This window comes from Lethenteron reissneri, chromosome 55, assembly GCF_015708825.2.
Source record: "Lethenteron reissneri isolate LAM-NWPU_2019-01 chromosome 55, ASM1570882v1, whole genome shotgun sequence".
Lineage (NCBI taxonomy): Eukaryota > Metazoa > Chordata > Hyperoartia > Petromyzontiformes > Petromyzontidae > Lethenteron > Lethenteron reissneri.
Genome location: NC_083833.1, coordinates 8,345,540 through 8,362,863, shown reverse-complemented (window position 1 = coordinate 8,362,863; position 17,324 = coordinate 8,345,540). Strand labels below are relative to the sequence as shown.

The 17,324-nt window shown below is 56.7% G+C and overlaps 1 protein-coding gene across 2 annotated transcripts in view; it reads left to right on the top strand.

Annotated features, from left to right (window-relative positions):
• LOC133356827 (sodium- and chloride-dependent GABA transporter 3-like) overlaps window positions 1–17,324 on the top strand; it is a 75,984-nt gene that overhangs the window by 38,743 nt on the left and 19,917 nt on the right. For both annotated transcript variants that reach the window (XR_009756901.1, XM_061574541.1), the window contains exons 7-14: window positions 227–361; window positions 5,633–5,736; window positions 6,793–6,917; window positions 8,381–8,493; window positions 9,778–9,915; window positions 12,628–12,730; window positions 14,662–14,762; window positions 17,245–17,324. The exon at window positions 17,245–17,324 is cut by the window's right edge and continues 91 nt beyond it. Coding sequence is in view for 1 of the 2 variants with exons in the window: in XM_061574541.1 (XP_061430525.1) it covers window positions 227–361; window positions 5,633–5,736; window positions 6,793–6,917; window positions 8,381–8,493; window positions 9,778–9,915; window positions 12,628–12,730; window positions 14,662–14,762; window positions 17,245–17,324 (899 nt within the window). In the remaining variant the exon portion in view is untranslated. The remainder of the gene's footprint in view (window positions 1–226; window positions 362–5,632; window positions 5,737–6,792; window positions 6,918–8,380; window positions 8,494–9,777; window positions 9,916–12,627; window positions 12,731–14,661; window positions 14,763–17,244) is intronic.

Below are 17,324 nucleotides of genomic sequence, written 5' to 3'. Positions count from 1 at the left end.
AATTGCCTTTTATCCAAATCCGCGTTATGAAAACATGTGATACAGGAGAGCAGACCATTGAGCGCCTTTCACCCACCGTGCGTAAGCCAATGGTGCGAATCGGATGTGCGCCAGCGTCCATGAGCGTGCGCCACGGGGGCCACCTGATGTCTCCCGCGACCGCCCCGCGCACCGGCTCGCCTGCATTACACCTCCGCTCAATCCTCCCCCCCCCCCTCCCGTGTAGGTGGTGTACGTGACGGCCACCTTCCCCTACGTGATGCTCGTGGTGCTGCTGCTGCGCGGGGTCACGCTGCCCGGCGCCTCCGAGGGGGTCAAGTTCTACCTCTACCCCGACCTGAGCCGCCTCTCCGACCCACAGGTGTGCCAGCCCCTCATCCCTCTTCCTCTACCCTCCCCCACAGCCCCTTCCCCTGACTCTACCCTCCTCCCCCCACAGCCCCTCCCTCTGACTCTACCCTCCCCCCACAGCCCCCTCCCCCTTCTCTACCCTCCCCCCCACAGCCCCTCCCCCCTTCTATACCCTCCCCCCACAGCCCCTCCTCCCTCCTCCTCTACCCTCCCCCATAGCCCCTCCCCCTGACTCTATCCTCCTCCCCCCATAGCCCCTCCCCCCTCCTCTACCCGCCCCCCATCATCTCCGTGTGTGACTGCTCGCGTCTCTATCTGAGACCCACGCTCACTTCCCCTGACGATGACGCCTCCCTTGCAATCCTCTCTCTTACCCTCACCACCCTCTTCACCACCTCCCCCTGCCCACCTCCCTCCCCTCACCTCCCTCCCCTCCCTCCCTCTCCCCACCTCCCCTCCCTCCCCTCTCCCCAACTCCCCTCCCTCCCCTCTCCCCACCTCCCTCTCCCCACCTCCCCTCCCTCCCCTCTCCCCACCTCCCTCTCCCCACCTCCCCTCCCTCCCTCTCCCCACCTCCCCTCCCTCCCCTCTCCCCAACTCCCCTCCCTCCCCTCTCCCCACCTCCCTCTCCCCACCTCCCCTCCCTCCCTCTCCCCACCTCCCCTCCCTCCCCTCTCCCCAACTCCCCTCCCTCCCCTCTCCCCACCTCCCTCTCCCCACCTCCCCTCCCTCCCCTTTCCCCAACTCCCCTCCCTCCCCTCTCCCCACTTCCCTCTCCCCACCTCCCCTCTCCCCACCTCCCCTCTCCCCACCTCCCCTCCCTCCACCTCCCCTTCCTCCCCTCTCCCTCCCTCCCTCTCCCCACCTCCCTCTCCCCACCTCACCTCCCTCCCCTCACCTCCCCTCACTTCCCTCTCCCTCCCCTCTCCCCACCTCCCTCTCCCCACCTCCCCTCCCTCTCCCCACCTCACCTCACCTCCCTCTCCCCACTTCCCTCTCCCTCCCCTCTCCCCACCTCACCTCCCTCCCCTCTCCCCACCTCCCTCCCCTCACCTCCCTCCCCTCACCTCCCTCCCCTCTCCCCACCTCACCTCCCTCCCCTCACCTCCCTCCTCCACTCGACTCCCTTGTCGATCTCCTCCGCTGTTCATCCATCACGTCGCTCCCCCGTCCCCTCCCTCCTCCCTCCCATCGATCCGAGTGGTCGCCTTGCTAATGGAGACGCATGGCACCCGAGTTCCATGTGAGTGAACTCGCAATCCCTTCACCAATGTTTGTCACAATTATGGCCGGATAACGCAAATACCACCTCGCATACTCACACACTCATACACACTCTCACATTAATAAATGACAAAAAAACCCTGTATAGCCTTATCAGACGTTTTGTGCGAGCACCTATGAATGCCGGCACCGCACAAGAGGGGGTGGGTGGCCAGCACCACGCCCGACCGTCTTTGTCTCCCCAGTGGCAATGTTTACACACTGCACCGGGTACTCATTTGACGCTGAGTCTACCTAGGGGAGGCCCAGGACCGGTGCAGATAGTCGTCACTGGTGTTGGCCGTGAGCATGAATCGAACCCGAGTCGCCGGGTTCGTAGCGCAGCACGCTAACCGCTACACTACCGCTCCCCCCACACACAACAACAACCGCCATTTGCCACTAAGTGGCCGTGACGTCACCACGACGCTTGTGCCAGGCCATGTGCACCTTGAGGCCACGTGAAGTGTCGAACGCCCGCTGGCAGGAGGTCATGGAGCAGACCCAGCAGGTGCCACGGGTCGACTGACTGAGATGACCGAAATAACTGGCTGATGCACCACTTGTGCCCCCTACTGTGCCAACTTGCTGTGCTTTAGCCACCCGGCACTCCGCTCGTTGTTGTGAGCGTCGCTCCTCCGCCCTCCGTTGTTGTTGGAGGGCGACTGCCTCCAATAGCCCAGTAGCGTCCTTCACGAGCCTCCTCCACAGAGGCAGATCTTGACACCGCTGGTACCAATCATCGGCAAGTCCACTCAGCTCCACGTCCTCCTGTACCACATCACTCCATCTCTTCTCTAGCCCGTGCCGCGCCCATTTAGCCCCCTCGATCCGGCCGAACAAAAGTTGTTTAGGCATGCGGTGGCTGGGCATGCGGGCAACATGACCCAGCCAACGCAGCCTTGCCTGCCGGAGGAGCTCACCGATGGGACTTTGTCCAGATCTTTCAAGGATTTTTGAGCTCCTCACACAATCCAGCCTGGTTAAACCCAGGATGGATCGTAGGCAGGCCAGCCTAAATGTTTCTAACCGGCGAAGATGTTCCATTAGACCACGTTGAAAATATCACATACACACTCACTTTCACACACTCTCACCTACACACACTCTCACATTCACACTCACTTTCACACACCAGGTTATCTGTTCAGCATCGGCAGTGCACCCACACCTCAAAGCTCTATACAATACACACGTGTCTCCATCATCATCATCAGCCGTGGTCAATCCATTGCTGAACGAAGGCATCCTCTGCCAACACGGCAGTGGATTCTTGGTTCCATCTGTGGGGAGCTTCGAGAGTCAGCCCCGTCCTGTTACGAGGCGGGTTTTCTCTGGGGTCTATGAGAAGGCTGAGGCTATTGAGGATAATAATGGCGAGGAGAAGGAAGTTGATGAGGAGGAGGAGGCTGATAATGAGATGGAGGAGGTATCGTTAGGGCATGAGGCTTCACTTTTGCTCCCCCCCACCACGCGGCTTCCTCCTTACATAACGGGCAGGAGGGGGGGGGGGCATTAGGCGGGGAGGAGCCCCTCCCCCTTACCCCCCACACCCCCACCTCCCCTCACCCCCTCCTTACCCTCGAGGCAACGCGGGTGCCGTGAAATTGATGTTGGCGAGTCACGTGATGAGAGGAGGGCGTGTGGGGGGGGGGGCACTCCTCACTCCCCCCTTCCCCCTCCCCCCTCCCCCCGTCGTCTCCACCCCCCCTGCTCCTCCTGAGCCCGCAGCTGAGACGGAGACGACGACGACGACGACATTGACGTCCCCACTGCGATTGCAGTAATGACTCGAGGAGCGAGAGGGACTTGACAAGGAGACAAAGGGAGGGCTGGGGAGATGAGGGAAGGATGGAGAGGGGGAGACGAGGGGAGGATGAGAAGGGGAGAGGGGGAGGGAGGGGAGAGGGGGAGGGAGGGGAGAGGGGGAGGGGAGGGGAGGGAGGGGAGAGGGGAGGGGAGAGGGGGAGGGAGGGGAGAGGGGGAGGGAGGGGAGAGGGGGAGGGAGGGGAGAGGGGGAGGGAGGGGAGAGGGGGAGGGAGGGGAGGGAGGGGAGAGGGGAGGGGAAAGGGGGGGAGGGGAGAGGGGGAGGGGAGGGAGGGGAGAGGGGGAGGGAGGGGAGAGGGGGAGGGAGGGGACAGGGGGAGGGAGGGGAGAGGGGGAGGGGAGGGAGGGGAGAGGGGTATGGAGGGGAGAGGGGGAGGGAGGGGAGAGGGGAGGGAGGGGAGAGGGGGAGGGGAGGGAGGGGAGAGGGGGAGGGGAGGGAGGGGAGAGGGGGAGGGAGGGGAGGGAGGGGAGGGAGGGGAGAGGGGGGGAGGGGAGAGGGGGAGAGGGGGAGGGAGGGGAGAGGGGGAGGGAGGGGAGAGGGGGAGGGAGGGGAGAGGGGGAGGGAGGGGAGAGGGGGAGGGAGGGGACAGGGGGAGGGAGGGGAGAGGGGGAGGGGAGGGAGGGGAGAGGGGAGGGAGGGGAGCATCAGTCCCCCCATCACTCCCCCCCCATCACCCCCCCCATCACCCCCCCCCCCATCACCCCCCCCGCTCCTTCATCACCATCTCCATCACTACCGCCATCACGGCCGGGTGGCATCATCACGGTGGTAACACTCGCGCCGAAGAGCAAAAAAGACACCTGGGTTCGATTCGGGACTCGGGCCCCATTCTGTGCAGAGTTGTATTCTCTCTCCCCTGTTGTGTAGATTGAGAGTGAGTGTGTGGAGTTTGTATTCTCTCTCCTCATGGGCTCCTCCAGGCTCTCCGGCTTCCTCCCATAGTTACAAAAAAAAACATAGAATGTCACTGATTTTTGGGCCAAAACATCCTAATGATGAAGAATTACCTGCAAATTACTCGTTTGGATGATGCCAGTGACAACATTGGCCCTACGCCTTGCTACTGCGAAAACTTGGCAGGACCCTCCTGAATAAGGCTCTTTAGACTCAGGCTTTCCTGGGTAAATACGTGGAATAATAATTGCCATTGCTTCCTCCATCAATTCAACCCGCTTCTTATCACGCACTTTACTGTGATTTCGCGACTCTCGGCCATAATTTGGTTGACTAACTCTGAAAAAGTCTTAAGGTGTAATGACTGATAGCCTCCCACCCAAACACGCAGCGTCCTCGTCACGCAGTCACCAAGCCACCAGTCACCCAGCTACCCAGCCACCCAGCCAACTACCCACACACCCACTCAGCCATCCACCCACCCACCCAGTCACCCAGCCAGCCATCCAGTCACCCACTCAGCCACCCACCCACCCAGCCATCCACTCGGGCAGCCACCTACCCACCCAGCCACCTACCCACCCAGCCACCTACCCACCCAGCCACCTAGCCACCTACCCATCCAGCCATCCACCCACCCACCCAGCCACCCACCCACCTAGCCACCTACCCACCTACCCACCCAGCCACCCACCCAGCCACCTAGCCACCTACCCACCCAGCCACCCACCCACCCAGCCACCCACCCGGGCAGCTACCCATCCAGCCACTCCTCAACCCACGGACCTCCTCAGCTCCCCATGTTCACGCGCCACATCTGCTATCGACCCCCCGGGTGTCTGGGCTGTCGGTCGCTAACAGCGGAGGTCCATATCTCGCCACCCGTCGCCGCTTGTCGATAATTCTAATCGTCTCCGTTCTTCACTGAATAATTGGCCACAGCAACGAGAGAGACGCAAGCTTGGCATTACGCTGCGCGTGTGTGTCGCTTTGCGTGCTACCGTGTCTGTCTGCTACGGAGAGCGGTGGCGCAGTGGTTGGCGTGCTGCACGACGAACTCGACGATCCGAGTTGGATTCCCGCTCACGGGCCAACATCGGTGGCGATTATTTGAACCGGTCCTGGGCCTCCCCTAAGTTGAACACCTCGCAGACAAAGGCGGCCGGGCGTGGTACCAGCCACCCATTCCCTCGCCTGGCACTGCAGCCTTAACAAGGACTCGATAACAGCACTTGCCCCAACGGTCTGTGTAGGCTATACGGGTGACCTTTCTCTTTCTCCGCGTGTCTCTCGCAGGTGTGGGTTGACGCAGGGACTCAAATCTTCTTCTCCTACGCCATCTGCCTGGGATGCCTCACCGCCTTGGGGAGCTACAACAACTACAACAACAACTGCTACAGGTGTGCGATGCATTTTAGGCTGAGTCGGCCTAGAGGGACGCCTGTACAACAGCAGAAACGGCGCGGCTCGGTTTCGCCACCGAGTGGCGGTGACGTCACCACGGCGCTTGCGCCAGGCTAGGTGCACCTTGAGGCCGTCGCGTGGAGTGTGAGTGACTCTTTGTCAAGAGGTCACGGGACACTCAAAGACAAACATCCCCCGTGTAGCCTTACAGGACTGTTGGGGGAAGTGCTGTCAGAGAGCACCTATGTAGGCTCGCACGTCACACGAGGGGCTGGTGTGCTCAGCGACATGCCCGGACGCCTTTGTCTCTCCAGTGCTGATGCTTTACACCAGGTACTCATTTTAAGGCTGGGTTGACCTCGGGGTAGGCTTCAGGGCCGGTTCAGATATCGCTTGCTGCCGATAAGATCTCAGCCCTGGACGGGCATCGAACTCAGGTCTGCCGGGTTCGAAGCGCAGTATGCTAACCACCGCGCCACGTTTCCCCATTTGTCTCACACAGCTAGAAAAAGACAAAGATCCCCCCGTATAGCTTCAACAGACTGTTGGGGCAAGTGTTGTTAGGGAGCACCTATCAAAGATGGCACTGCACACGAGCGTGTGATGTGGGCAGCATCTTTATTTTCCGAGCGGTGCTGTTTACAAACCACACCGGGCACTCATTTTAGGCCGAGTCGACCTAGGGGATGCCCAGGACCGTTTTAGATAATCATCACTGGTGTCGGCCGTGAGCGGGAATCAAACTTGGGCCCCCTGGTTGGGTCAGCGCACTGTGCACTGCACTGCACTAACCACCGCGCTACCGTTCCCCACACACGTACACACACTTGGACAACACAATAATAATACGCACACAAAGACATTCTCTTGACACACGATCCTGGCTTATTTGATACTGACCCCTGATCGCTTATGGTACTGACAGCTGACCCCTTGTTGATGACCCCTGACCTCTGATTCGAGTGACTGTGTCCTGTCGACTCCTCGTGCTTATGACCTCTGAATCTTCATGGTACTGACCCGTGACCCCCCCCCCCCCCCCCCCCCTGCAGGGACTGCGTGATGCTGTGCTGCCTGAACAGCGGCACGAGCTTCATCGCTGGCTTCGCCATCTTCTCCGTGCTCGGCTTCATGGCACTCGAGCAGGGGGTCAACATCGCCGAGGTCGCCGAGTCAGGTGGGTTCAGGGTGGGGGGGGGGGGGGTCGTGCGGGTTAAGGGGGCGGCAGCGTTACCACTTTGCTGACTACAATTGTGACGGAAGTTATTGTCAACCAAGCGCTCGGTCCCTGACGGCTTTGAGTAGATGAAATGGTGCTGGAGTTTTCCATCTCCCTTGTCTCCCTCCTCCCGTGTCTCCCTCCTCCCGTGTCTCCCTCCTCCCGTGTCTCCCTCCTCCCGTGTCTCCCAGCTCCCGTGTCTCCCATCCCTGTGTTTTTAATTCCTGTGTCTCCCACTCCCCTTATCTCCCATTCCCATGTCTCCCATTCTGAGTGTCCCTCGCTTCCGCGTGTCTCCCACCCACGGCATCTCATTGATTGTATTTGTTGATGTGGGTAAGAAGCTTTCAGCCGTCAGCTGCTTTATGAAAGAATGTCGTAAAGCAGCGGAGACGCTTGGTGACAAGTTACAGCGGCGAATAACAAATAACAACATTGCGGATACTGAATAGCGATCGCATTTGAGGGAACCAGCAATATTAAAGGGTGCCACGGTGGCTAGGAGATGTTTACTACCTCGCCTGGCATACAGGAGGTCGTGGGTTAGATCCCGACCCTGACGCTTCTATATTTGGAGTTTTGCATATTCTGCCCGTGGGTTGCGTGGATTTTTCTCCGGGTCACCGTGTAATGGAAAGCCAGAAAATAAACAGAACCTGCATGGTGAACGGGCAGAACGAGGCGGGGGTTAAAGGCGAGTTTACCCACTTACTCACCGACTCATTCACCAAATCACCCAGTCACTCACCAACTCACCCACTCACCCCCTCACTCATCCACTCGCTCAGAACCAGGATGTATGGCCAGACCTAGGCTGGGGAGGGGGTAGAGGCCAGTTTAAAGAGGTCAGTTTAGAAGATGGGACTTAAATGGCTCCATCGACTCCGAGCGTCTGATAATTAGCAAAGGCAACGCGTTGTCCCAAAGCTTGGGTACTGCACGGTGGCAACAGTCCGATCAGTCCAGGAACAGATCGCACTCATTACACACAACGCTGATTTCGTCAAGGAGCATAAACCATCATCACGCGAACTCCGGTCATCCTCGCAGCAGCAGCTTTCGGCTAAGCCATCGAACAAAGACGGTCACCGCATCGCGCGCTTTCAGACGGGCTTCTGCGGCCGTCTGGAACGCTCTTCCTTTCCGATATTAGGAAGTCACCGGGAGCTATGCACTTTTAAATCATCTCGATTGAAGACTCATTTCTTGAGATCTGATGTTTGTGTTCAGTTTGTTGTCCTTCCCCCACACCTCCGACTATCGCGGTTGGCTACGTACGGCGCGAAAGAAGTTCAACGTACGTACAAGAGACAGCTGACCTTCGGAGGGACGCGGCGCGTATCACAGGAGACAAACAAGCGACCACACAACAAACGTAAACTCGCCACGCTCGGTGTCTCCCTGGCCGCGTGTCTCCCCAGGTCCCGGCCTGGCGTTCATCGCCTACCCGCGTGCTGTCTCCATGATGCCCCTCGCCCCGCTCTGGGCGTCGCTCTTCTTCCTCATGCTCATATTCCTGGGCCTCGACAGCCAGGTGGGTAAGCGGCGTGCTGGCCCGCCGTGGTGAGCTAGGGGCGTCGCCGTGGTGAATATTCGCCCAGGTAGAATTATTCGAATGAGCAAACAAATAAAGGAATGAGAGAAAATTTGCCGCCGACATCACCGCCCCGCGCGCGTCGCGTCGTTCACCACCGAGACGTCACGCGCGCCCGGCCTGTCCCTCTCTCTATCCTCCCTGCTGCCCCTCTTGTCCCCGTTCCCCCTTCTCTCGTGCACCCAGTCCAACCCAACCATGCCTCTACCCCTCTTGTCCCCGTTCCCCCTTCTCTCCTGCACCCAGTCTAAACCCCCCATACCTCTACCCCTCCATCCCCGTGCCCCCTTCTCTCCTGCACCCAGTCCAACCCCCCCATGCCTCTACCCCTCTTGTCCCCGTGCCGCCTTCTCTCCTGCACCCAGTCCAACCCCCCCATGCCTCTACCCCTCTTGTCCCCGTGCCCCCTTCTCTCCTGCACCCAGTCCAACCCCCCCATGCCTCTACCCCTCTTGTCCCCGTGCCCCCTTCTCTCCTGCACCCAGTCCAACCCCCCCATACCTCTACCCCTCTTGTCCCCGTGCCCCCTTCTCTCCTGCACCCAGTCCAATCACCCCATGCCTCTACCCCTCTTGTCCCCGTGCCCCCTTCTCTCCTGCACCAGTCCAACCCCCCCATGCCTCTACCCCTCTTGTCCCCGTGCCCCCTTCTCTCCTGCACCAGTCCAACCCCCCCATGCCTCTACCCCTCTTGTCCCCGTGCCCCCTTCTCTCCTGCACCAGTCCAACCCCCCCATGCCTCTACCCCTCTTGTCCCCGTGCCCCCTTCTCTCCTGCACCCAGTCCAACCCCCCCATGCCTCTACCCCTCTTGTCCCCGTGCCTCCTTCTCTCCTGCACCCAGTCCAATCACCCCATGCCTCTACCCCTCTTGTCCCCGTTCCCCCTTCTCTCCTGCACCCAGTCCAATCACCCCATGCCTCTACCCCTCTTGTCCCCGTGCCCCCTACTCTCCTGCACCTCACCCAAACCCCCATGCCTCTACCCCTCTATACTCGTGCCCCCTACTCTTCTGCACCTCACCCAACCCCCCATGCCTCTACCCCTCTTTCCCCGTGCCTCACCCTGTCCCCTCTAACCCCCTGCTCCCCCCCCCCGTGTCTTACTCTGTCACCCTGTTCCCATGTCCACCCCGTGTCCCCTCCAACTCCACGTCTCGCCCCTCTCCCGTGTCCACGTGTCTCCTCTACATCCGTGTGTTCCCCCGTGCCCCCCCCCCCCCCCAGTTCGTGTGCGTGGAGAGCCTGGTGACGGCCATGGTGGACATGTACCCCAAGACGTTCCGCTTCGGCCGCAGACGCGAGCTGCTCATCCTGTGCGTGTCCATCATCTCCTTCTTCCTGGGCCTCATCATGCTCACGGAGGTACGCACGCGCACCCAGACAAAGATCCCCCGCGCAGCCTCAATGCACTGTTGGGGCAAGTGCTGTGAAGCGAGCGGCACCTATGAAGGCCGGCACGTCGCACATACGGGAGATCTCTTTGTCTTTGATAATAGTTTTTTTACTCTTTTATCTGGCAACAAAACTAACACCTTTTTTTTACGAGGAGTCATGTTTGCATAGACCACAATACCTGCAGCCATAATGCAAACAAAAAAACATAACTCTGATAATATATGCACTGTCCTTCAAGTTGATTGGTCCACACCCGAGACAGCTTTTCTTAGAGTCTAGTCTCACATGGGTTGGACCAGATGACGCCAAAAGGCGCACAACTCAAAGACAATGAACCATCAGAGTATGAGAGCTCGGGGGAAGCATTTACTAGCAAATGAGGTTCCAATGGTGCTCTTTGTCTTTGTTAGAGAGTGAGTGGGCAAGTGAGTGAGTGTGCGAGTGAACGAGTGGGCGAGTGCGATGTTGTGACCTGCAGTGTGGTGGTGGTCGAGGACGCAACGTGTTAAGTCCACGGGAATGGTCGTCACCGTGGTTGTAGTAGCGATAGAAGAGTGACAAGGAGGCGACTGACCGCCAATGAGTGAGTGCTGGACGCGTGCACGTTGTCCGTGTGGTGGTTTGTGTGCACGTGCGCGTCGTGGGGAGCGGTGGCGCAACGGTTAGCGCCCTGCGCTACGAAGCCGCTCTTCGCTCGCAGCCAACACACCGGTGACGATTACCTGAACCGGTCCTGGGCCTCCCCTAGGTCGACTCGGCCCTCAAATGAGTGCCCGGTGTGCAAAATAAACATGGGCATTGGGGAGACAAAGGCTGACAGACATTGTTCTGCCCATACCACAATCTTCACCAGCAGGACTTTCCTCAAGAGGCTGTTGAGACTACAGTGGGGATCTTGGTCTAGATCTACATATGTGCACACGTGCGTCAACTTGCATCTTTATAGCAGCAGGGTGGCATCGTGGTAATACCTGGCCTACGGAGTGTGTGGAGTGGGGAGCAGTGGCGCAGTGGTTAGCGCTACGCTGCTCTATGAACCCGGCGACCTGCGTTCGGTTCCCGCTCACGGCCAACACCGGTGACGATTATCTGAATCGGTTCTGGGCCTCCCCTAGGTCGACTCAGCCTCCAATGAGTACCTGGTGCGGTTTGAAAGTCGCCACTGGGGAGACAAAGGCGGCCGAGCATTGTGGTCGTCACCCACCCCCGCGTGTGCCGTGCCGGCCTTCATAGGTGCTCGCTAACAGCACTTGCCCCAACAGTCTGTTAGGGGCCGTCCATAAATGACGTCACGCACCTAGGGGGGGGGGGGTCAGACATTTGTGACGATGTGTGACGAGGGGGGGCGGGTTGAAAAACGTCACGTAAAAATGCGCAACTTTAAATAAATATAGACAACACGTTCTACTTAATTAAATATACTTTTTAGCAAATGTTTTCTCCTACAACATCAGAGTGCAGCGCCACATTAAACACGCACTACAATGACAATAGTTTAAAGCGATTTGAAGCATGTTTTATTTTTTGAGGGGGGGGGGCAGAGCTTTGTGACATCATATTTGAGTGGGGTTCCGACTTTTGTGACGCCGTGTGACGAGGGGGGGGGGTCAAAAATCGTCCAAAATCGTGTGACGTCATTTATGGACGGCCCCTTAATGGATATACGGTTGGATCTTTGGAGTGTGTATATTCTCCCCCTGTTCTGCATGGGTTTCCTCCAGGCTCACCGGTTTCTTCTCATAGCCAAACCCACACCCACAGTGGAACTGGTATTGGCCAAACGTCTCAATGCTGAAAAATTGCCCGCAAATCACTCAATTGGCTTCACACAGCAACAACATCATAGCTCCCCCTACTGCGAAAAACTTGGCAGGACCGTCCTGAAAACGGGTCTGGAGACTCGGTGAGTGTGTGAACAAGGGTAATAATAGTAATAGGTTTTTACCCTTTCAACTGGTACAAAAACTGACACCTTTATACAAGGCATCATGTTTGCAATAACCACAATACAAGCAGTCAAAATGCAAACAAAAAGAAACAACTCTGATGATGATAATGATATGCACTGTCCTTTAAGTTGATTGGTCCACACCCGAGACAGCTTTTCTTAGAGCCTAGTCTCCATTAGTGTTGGACCAGATGACGCCAGATGAAAGGGTAAAAACCTATTAGTATATTTTGCCACTGGTAAAGGAGGTCTCATAGTGTAAGGGTAATAATGTTAATAATACAAAGTAATGTACGTGTGACTGTAGGAGCACTTGCCCCAACAGTCTGTTAAGGCTATACGGTGGATTTTTGTCTTTGTGTGTACACACATCTCTACGTCTATGTGTGTGCACGTGTATTAATGGTGGTGATATTGTTGATGTTTATGTTGATGTTGTTGATGTTGTTGATGGCGGTGATGTTGTTGACGGTGATGTTGATGGTGATATTGATGACGTTGATGGTGATGTTGATGGTGATATTGATGGTTATGGTGATGTATGTAAGAATGTTGAAACATCTTTCGCATTGTGCGTAGTCAACCATGCTAATCGGAGGTGTGTGGGGAGGGACACCATTTATATGTTGTTAATGTTGATGACGTTGATGGTTATGGTGAAGTTGATGTTGTTGATGACGTTGTTGATGGTGATGTTGTTGATGTTGTTGTTGACGTTGGTGACGTTGTAGGGAGGAATGTACATCTTCCAGCTGTTCGACTACTACGCGGCCAGTGGCATGTGTCTGCTCTTCGTTGCTGTCTTTGAGTCCATCTGCATCGGATGGATATACGGTGAAGGCACTTGCCCACTCACTCACTCACCCACTCACCCACTCACTCACCCGTTTACTCACCTGCTCACTCACCAACTCACTCACTCACCCACTCACTCACCCGCTCACTCATCCACTCACCCACTCATCCACTCACTCACTCAACCATTCACTCACTCACTCGTACACTCATACACTCACTCACTCAACCACTCACTCACCCACTCACCAACTCACTCACCCAAGCACTCACTCACTCACTCAACCACTAATTTACCTACCCACTCAACCACTCACCCACCCGCTGACTCACTCACTCACCCACCCACTCAACCACGCTCTCACCCACTCAACCATTCACTCAACCACTCACTCAACCACTCACCCATTCGCGAATTCTCCTACCCACTCACCTACCCACCCACAGGGGAGAAAGGGGAGGGATCAGAACCCAGCACTGCTCCCTGCTACAGCCCCCCCTCCCCCCTTGGCTTTGACCCCCAATTTCCACCAACCACCAATGCCCCCCCAATTTCCACCAACCACCATTGCCCCCCCCCAATTCCCACCACCCACCAATGCCCCCCCCAATTCCCACCACCCACCAATGCCCCCCCCAATTTCCACCAACCACCAATGCCCCCCCCCCCCCTATTCCCACCAACCACCAATGCCCCCCCCCAATTCCCACCAACCACCAATGCCCCCCCCAATTCCCACCACCCACCAATGCCCCCCCCCAATTCCCACCAACCACCAATGCCCCCCCCCCAATTCCCACCACCCACCAATGCCCCCCCCAATTCCCACCAACCACCAATGCCCCCCCCCCAATTCCCACCACCCACCAATGCCCCCCCCAATTCCCACCAACCACCAATGCCCCCCCCCAATTCCCACCAGCCACCAATGCCCCCCCCCCCAACCTCCCAATCCCTCTCTGCTGCCTGATTCACTCACAATGTGTGCGTGATTAATGAATGGGGAGGGAGGCTGGTAGGGAGTTGGGGGGGAGGAGCAATGACTTAGGGGACTCCCTTCTTGTGATGGTCAGCGATATTTCGTGGGGGGGGGGGTCCCCCTAGGATCGTTCTTTCTCGCGGCGTCAGCAGTGCTAAGCGCAGCAGCAGCAGCAGTGGATACGACAGAAGCCGAAGCGAATAATACAAATGGCACTAATTACAGCTCGCATGTCGCCTGGCATCGGATCTTACGGCGCTTCACATCGATGACAATTAAGTGGCTGCGTTAGGACGTGGCAAAGTTAAGAGTGATTATGTTATGAAGTGGCTAAGTTAAGAAGTGATTATGTTATGAAGTGGCTAAGTTATGAAGTGCCTAAGCTATTACGTGGCTAAGTTAATAAGTGGCTGAGTTAAGAAGTGGTTATGTCAATAAGTGGATAAGTTAAATGTGAGTGATGTGTGTGCGCTGTGTCTGTGTGCTGTGTGTGTGCTGTGTCTGTGTGCTGTGTCTGTGTGTGCTGGGTTTGTGTGTGTGTTGTGTGTGCTGGGTCTGTGTGTTTGTGCTGTGTGTGTGTGCTGTGTCTGTGTGTGTGTGCTGTGTCTGTGTGGTGTGTGCTGTGTGTGTGTGTGCTGTGTGTGTGTGCTGTGTCTGTGTGCGTGTGGTGTGTGTGTGTGCTGTATGTGTGCTGTCTGTGTGTGTCTATGTGTGTGTGCTGTGTGTGTGCTGTGTGTGTGTGCTGAACAGAGAAGAGTGGAGAGAAGTGCTCGCTCACCGCACTTGCCCCTACAGCCTGATAAAGGTTATACGGGGGAATCTTTATGTGCGTGTGGTGCGGTGTGTAAACATCAACACTGGAGAGACAAAGGCGGTCGGGCGTGGTTCTGGCCACCCACGTCTTCATAGGGTGCTACTTTGAATCAGCACTTTCCCCAGCAACATGCGTGGGCTACAAGGGGCTACCTTTGTCTTTGTGTGTGAGTGCAGGAGGGGACAGATTCTACGACAACATCGAGGACATGATTGGATACCGGCCATTCCCTCTCATTAAGTGGTGCTGGATGTACGTGACCCCTGGCATCTGCGCGGTGAGATTAAGGGCCAGGGGTAAACGTCGTGGTGATGGTCCGGTGATCGATGTGTGAAGGCGTGCTGATGGTGTTGGCAGAGTGGCAATTGATTGGTGTCTGTATGTATGCTGAACTTCTTTCGCACCGTACGTAGCCAACCGTACTCATCGAAGGTGCGGGGGAAGGACAACACAACTAAACACAGAAAGCAGTTCTAAAGAAATTCGTTTTCAATTTAGACAGCCGTTTTATGGTGTGGTGATGGTCCAGTGAGTGATGGATTGGTGATGGTATGGTGATGGATTGGTGAAGGTGTGGTGATGGCACAGCAGAGTGTGGTGATGGTGTTGGCTATCATGAGGCTTAACTCAAATTCCTTACGGATGTTCGTATGCTGAACTTCTTTCGCGCCGTACTTAGTAAAACCGCGCTAATCGGAGGTGCGTACTCATGACCCACAAATCATATTTGCGCGTTCGCCGCTTCTTGCAGAGGTTCACGGTTTCGTATCTCGTGGCCGCCCTGGTAATTACTGCGGCGGTGGCGAAAGTGTCGGCGGTGTCGGCGGTGGTGCGGATTAACCGTGCAGATACTACGCACCGTCCATTTAACAGCGGACACTAAATTGAGCGGGTGGGTAGATGGCGGTGGTGATGGTGGTGGTGGGGTTATTGGGTGGGTAGATGGTAGTGGTGGTGGTGATGGTGGTGGTGGGGTTATTGGGTGGGTAGATGGTTGTGATGATGGTGGTGATGGGGGTATTGGATGGGTAGATGATGGTGGTGGTCGTGGGGGTATTGGCTGGGTCATGTAGCCCGCATGCCCAGCCACCGCATGCCTTAACAGCTTTTGTTCGCCCGGATATAGGGGGCTAAATGGGTGCGACACGGGCTAGAGAAGAGATGGAGTGATGTGGTACAGGAGGATGTGGAGCTGAGTGGACTTGCCGATGACTGTACTAGAGGTGCCAAGATCAGCCTCTGTAGAGGAGGCTCGTGAAGGACGCTGCTACTGGGCAGTTGGAGGCAGTCGCCCTCCAGCAACGAGCGGAGCGCCGGATAGCTAAAGCACAGCGAGTTGGCAGAGTAGGAGGCACAGGTGGTGCATCGGCCAATCAGTCGACCCGTGGCACCTGGGTCTGCCCCGTGACCTCCTGCCAGCGGGCGTTCGACACTTCACGTGGCCTCAACGTGCACATAGCCTGGCACAAGCACCGTGGTGATGTCACTGCCACTTAGTAGCGAATGGCGGTTGTTGTTGTTGTTGGTGGTGGTAGTGATGATTGGGGGAGTGGTAGTGTAGCGGTTAGCGCGCTGCGCTTCAAACCCGGCGACCCGAGTTTGATTCCCTCTCGCAGCCAACACCAGTGACGATTATCTGAACCGGTCCTGGGCCTCCCCTAGGTCGACTCAGCCTCAAATGAGTGCCTGGTGCGGTGTGTAAACATCGCCACGAAGAAGACAAAGACTACCGGACATGGTGTTGTCCATTCACCCGGTTGTGTGCCGTGTCAGCTTTCATCGGACTTGCCCCAATATTCTGTTAAGGCTATACGGGGGATTTTTGTCTTTGTGTGTATGTTTGAGCGTGCAAGTGTTGTGGGAGTGGTAGCGCAGCAGTCAGTACGCTGCGCCACGAACCCGTTGACCCGCGATGGATTCACGCTCATGGCCAGCGCCAGTGGCGATTATCTGAACCAGTGTTGTAACCTTACCTAGGTCGACTCAGCCATAAATGAGCACCTGGTGCGGTGTGAAAAAAATCAGCAATGGGGGAGACAAAGGCAGGCTGTCCCGTCCGCACCACACTCTCGTGCGCCGTGCCAGTTTTAATTTTGGTGATTTAATTTTATTCACAGATGCTCAGTAGGGGCTGATAACTGCATCGCGTGCTTTCAGACGCGCTTCTGCGGCCGTCTGGAATGCTCTTCCTTCTGATATTAGAAAGCCACTGGAGCTATGCATTTAAAAATATATATTGGAAGCTCATTGCTTTACAACTGATGTTTGCATTTAGTTTGTTGTCCTTCCCCTGCACATACGAATACATCGTTTGGTGATACCTCCTTGGCCTGTCTGTGTTCTGAACAAGAGCCATTGTCCGAAAGGTCACCTATTAGCTAGCAACACTTGCCCCAACAGCTTGTAAAATACTATACGGGGGATCTTTGTCTCTACGTATGCGTGTATGTATTGGCTGCCTGGATTCCGGCCACACCACCCCCTGGTGTGCCGTGCCGGCCCTTACAGGTGCTCCTCGCTAATAGCACTTGCCCCGACAGCCTGTCAACGGCTATACGGGGGATCTTTGTCTTTGTATGGCGGTACACGCATCGTCATGCGATCGCCACGTATGTTTCACTTTCGCGCACCCTGGTCGCCCTCGCGAACAGGGGGACGGCTTACCCCGACTAAACATTTGAATAATAATAATAATAACAACTAAATAATAATAATGATGACGCGCCCCTCCCTCCCGCTATCGGCCGTATCTCCCACAGAGCATCTTCCTCTTCTCTCTCATCAAGTACCAACCGCTGACGTACAACAAGACCTACACCTACCCCGACTGGGGCTACGG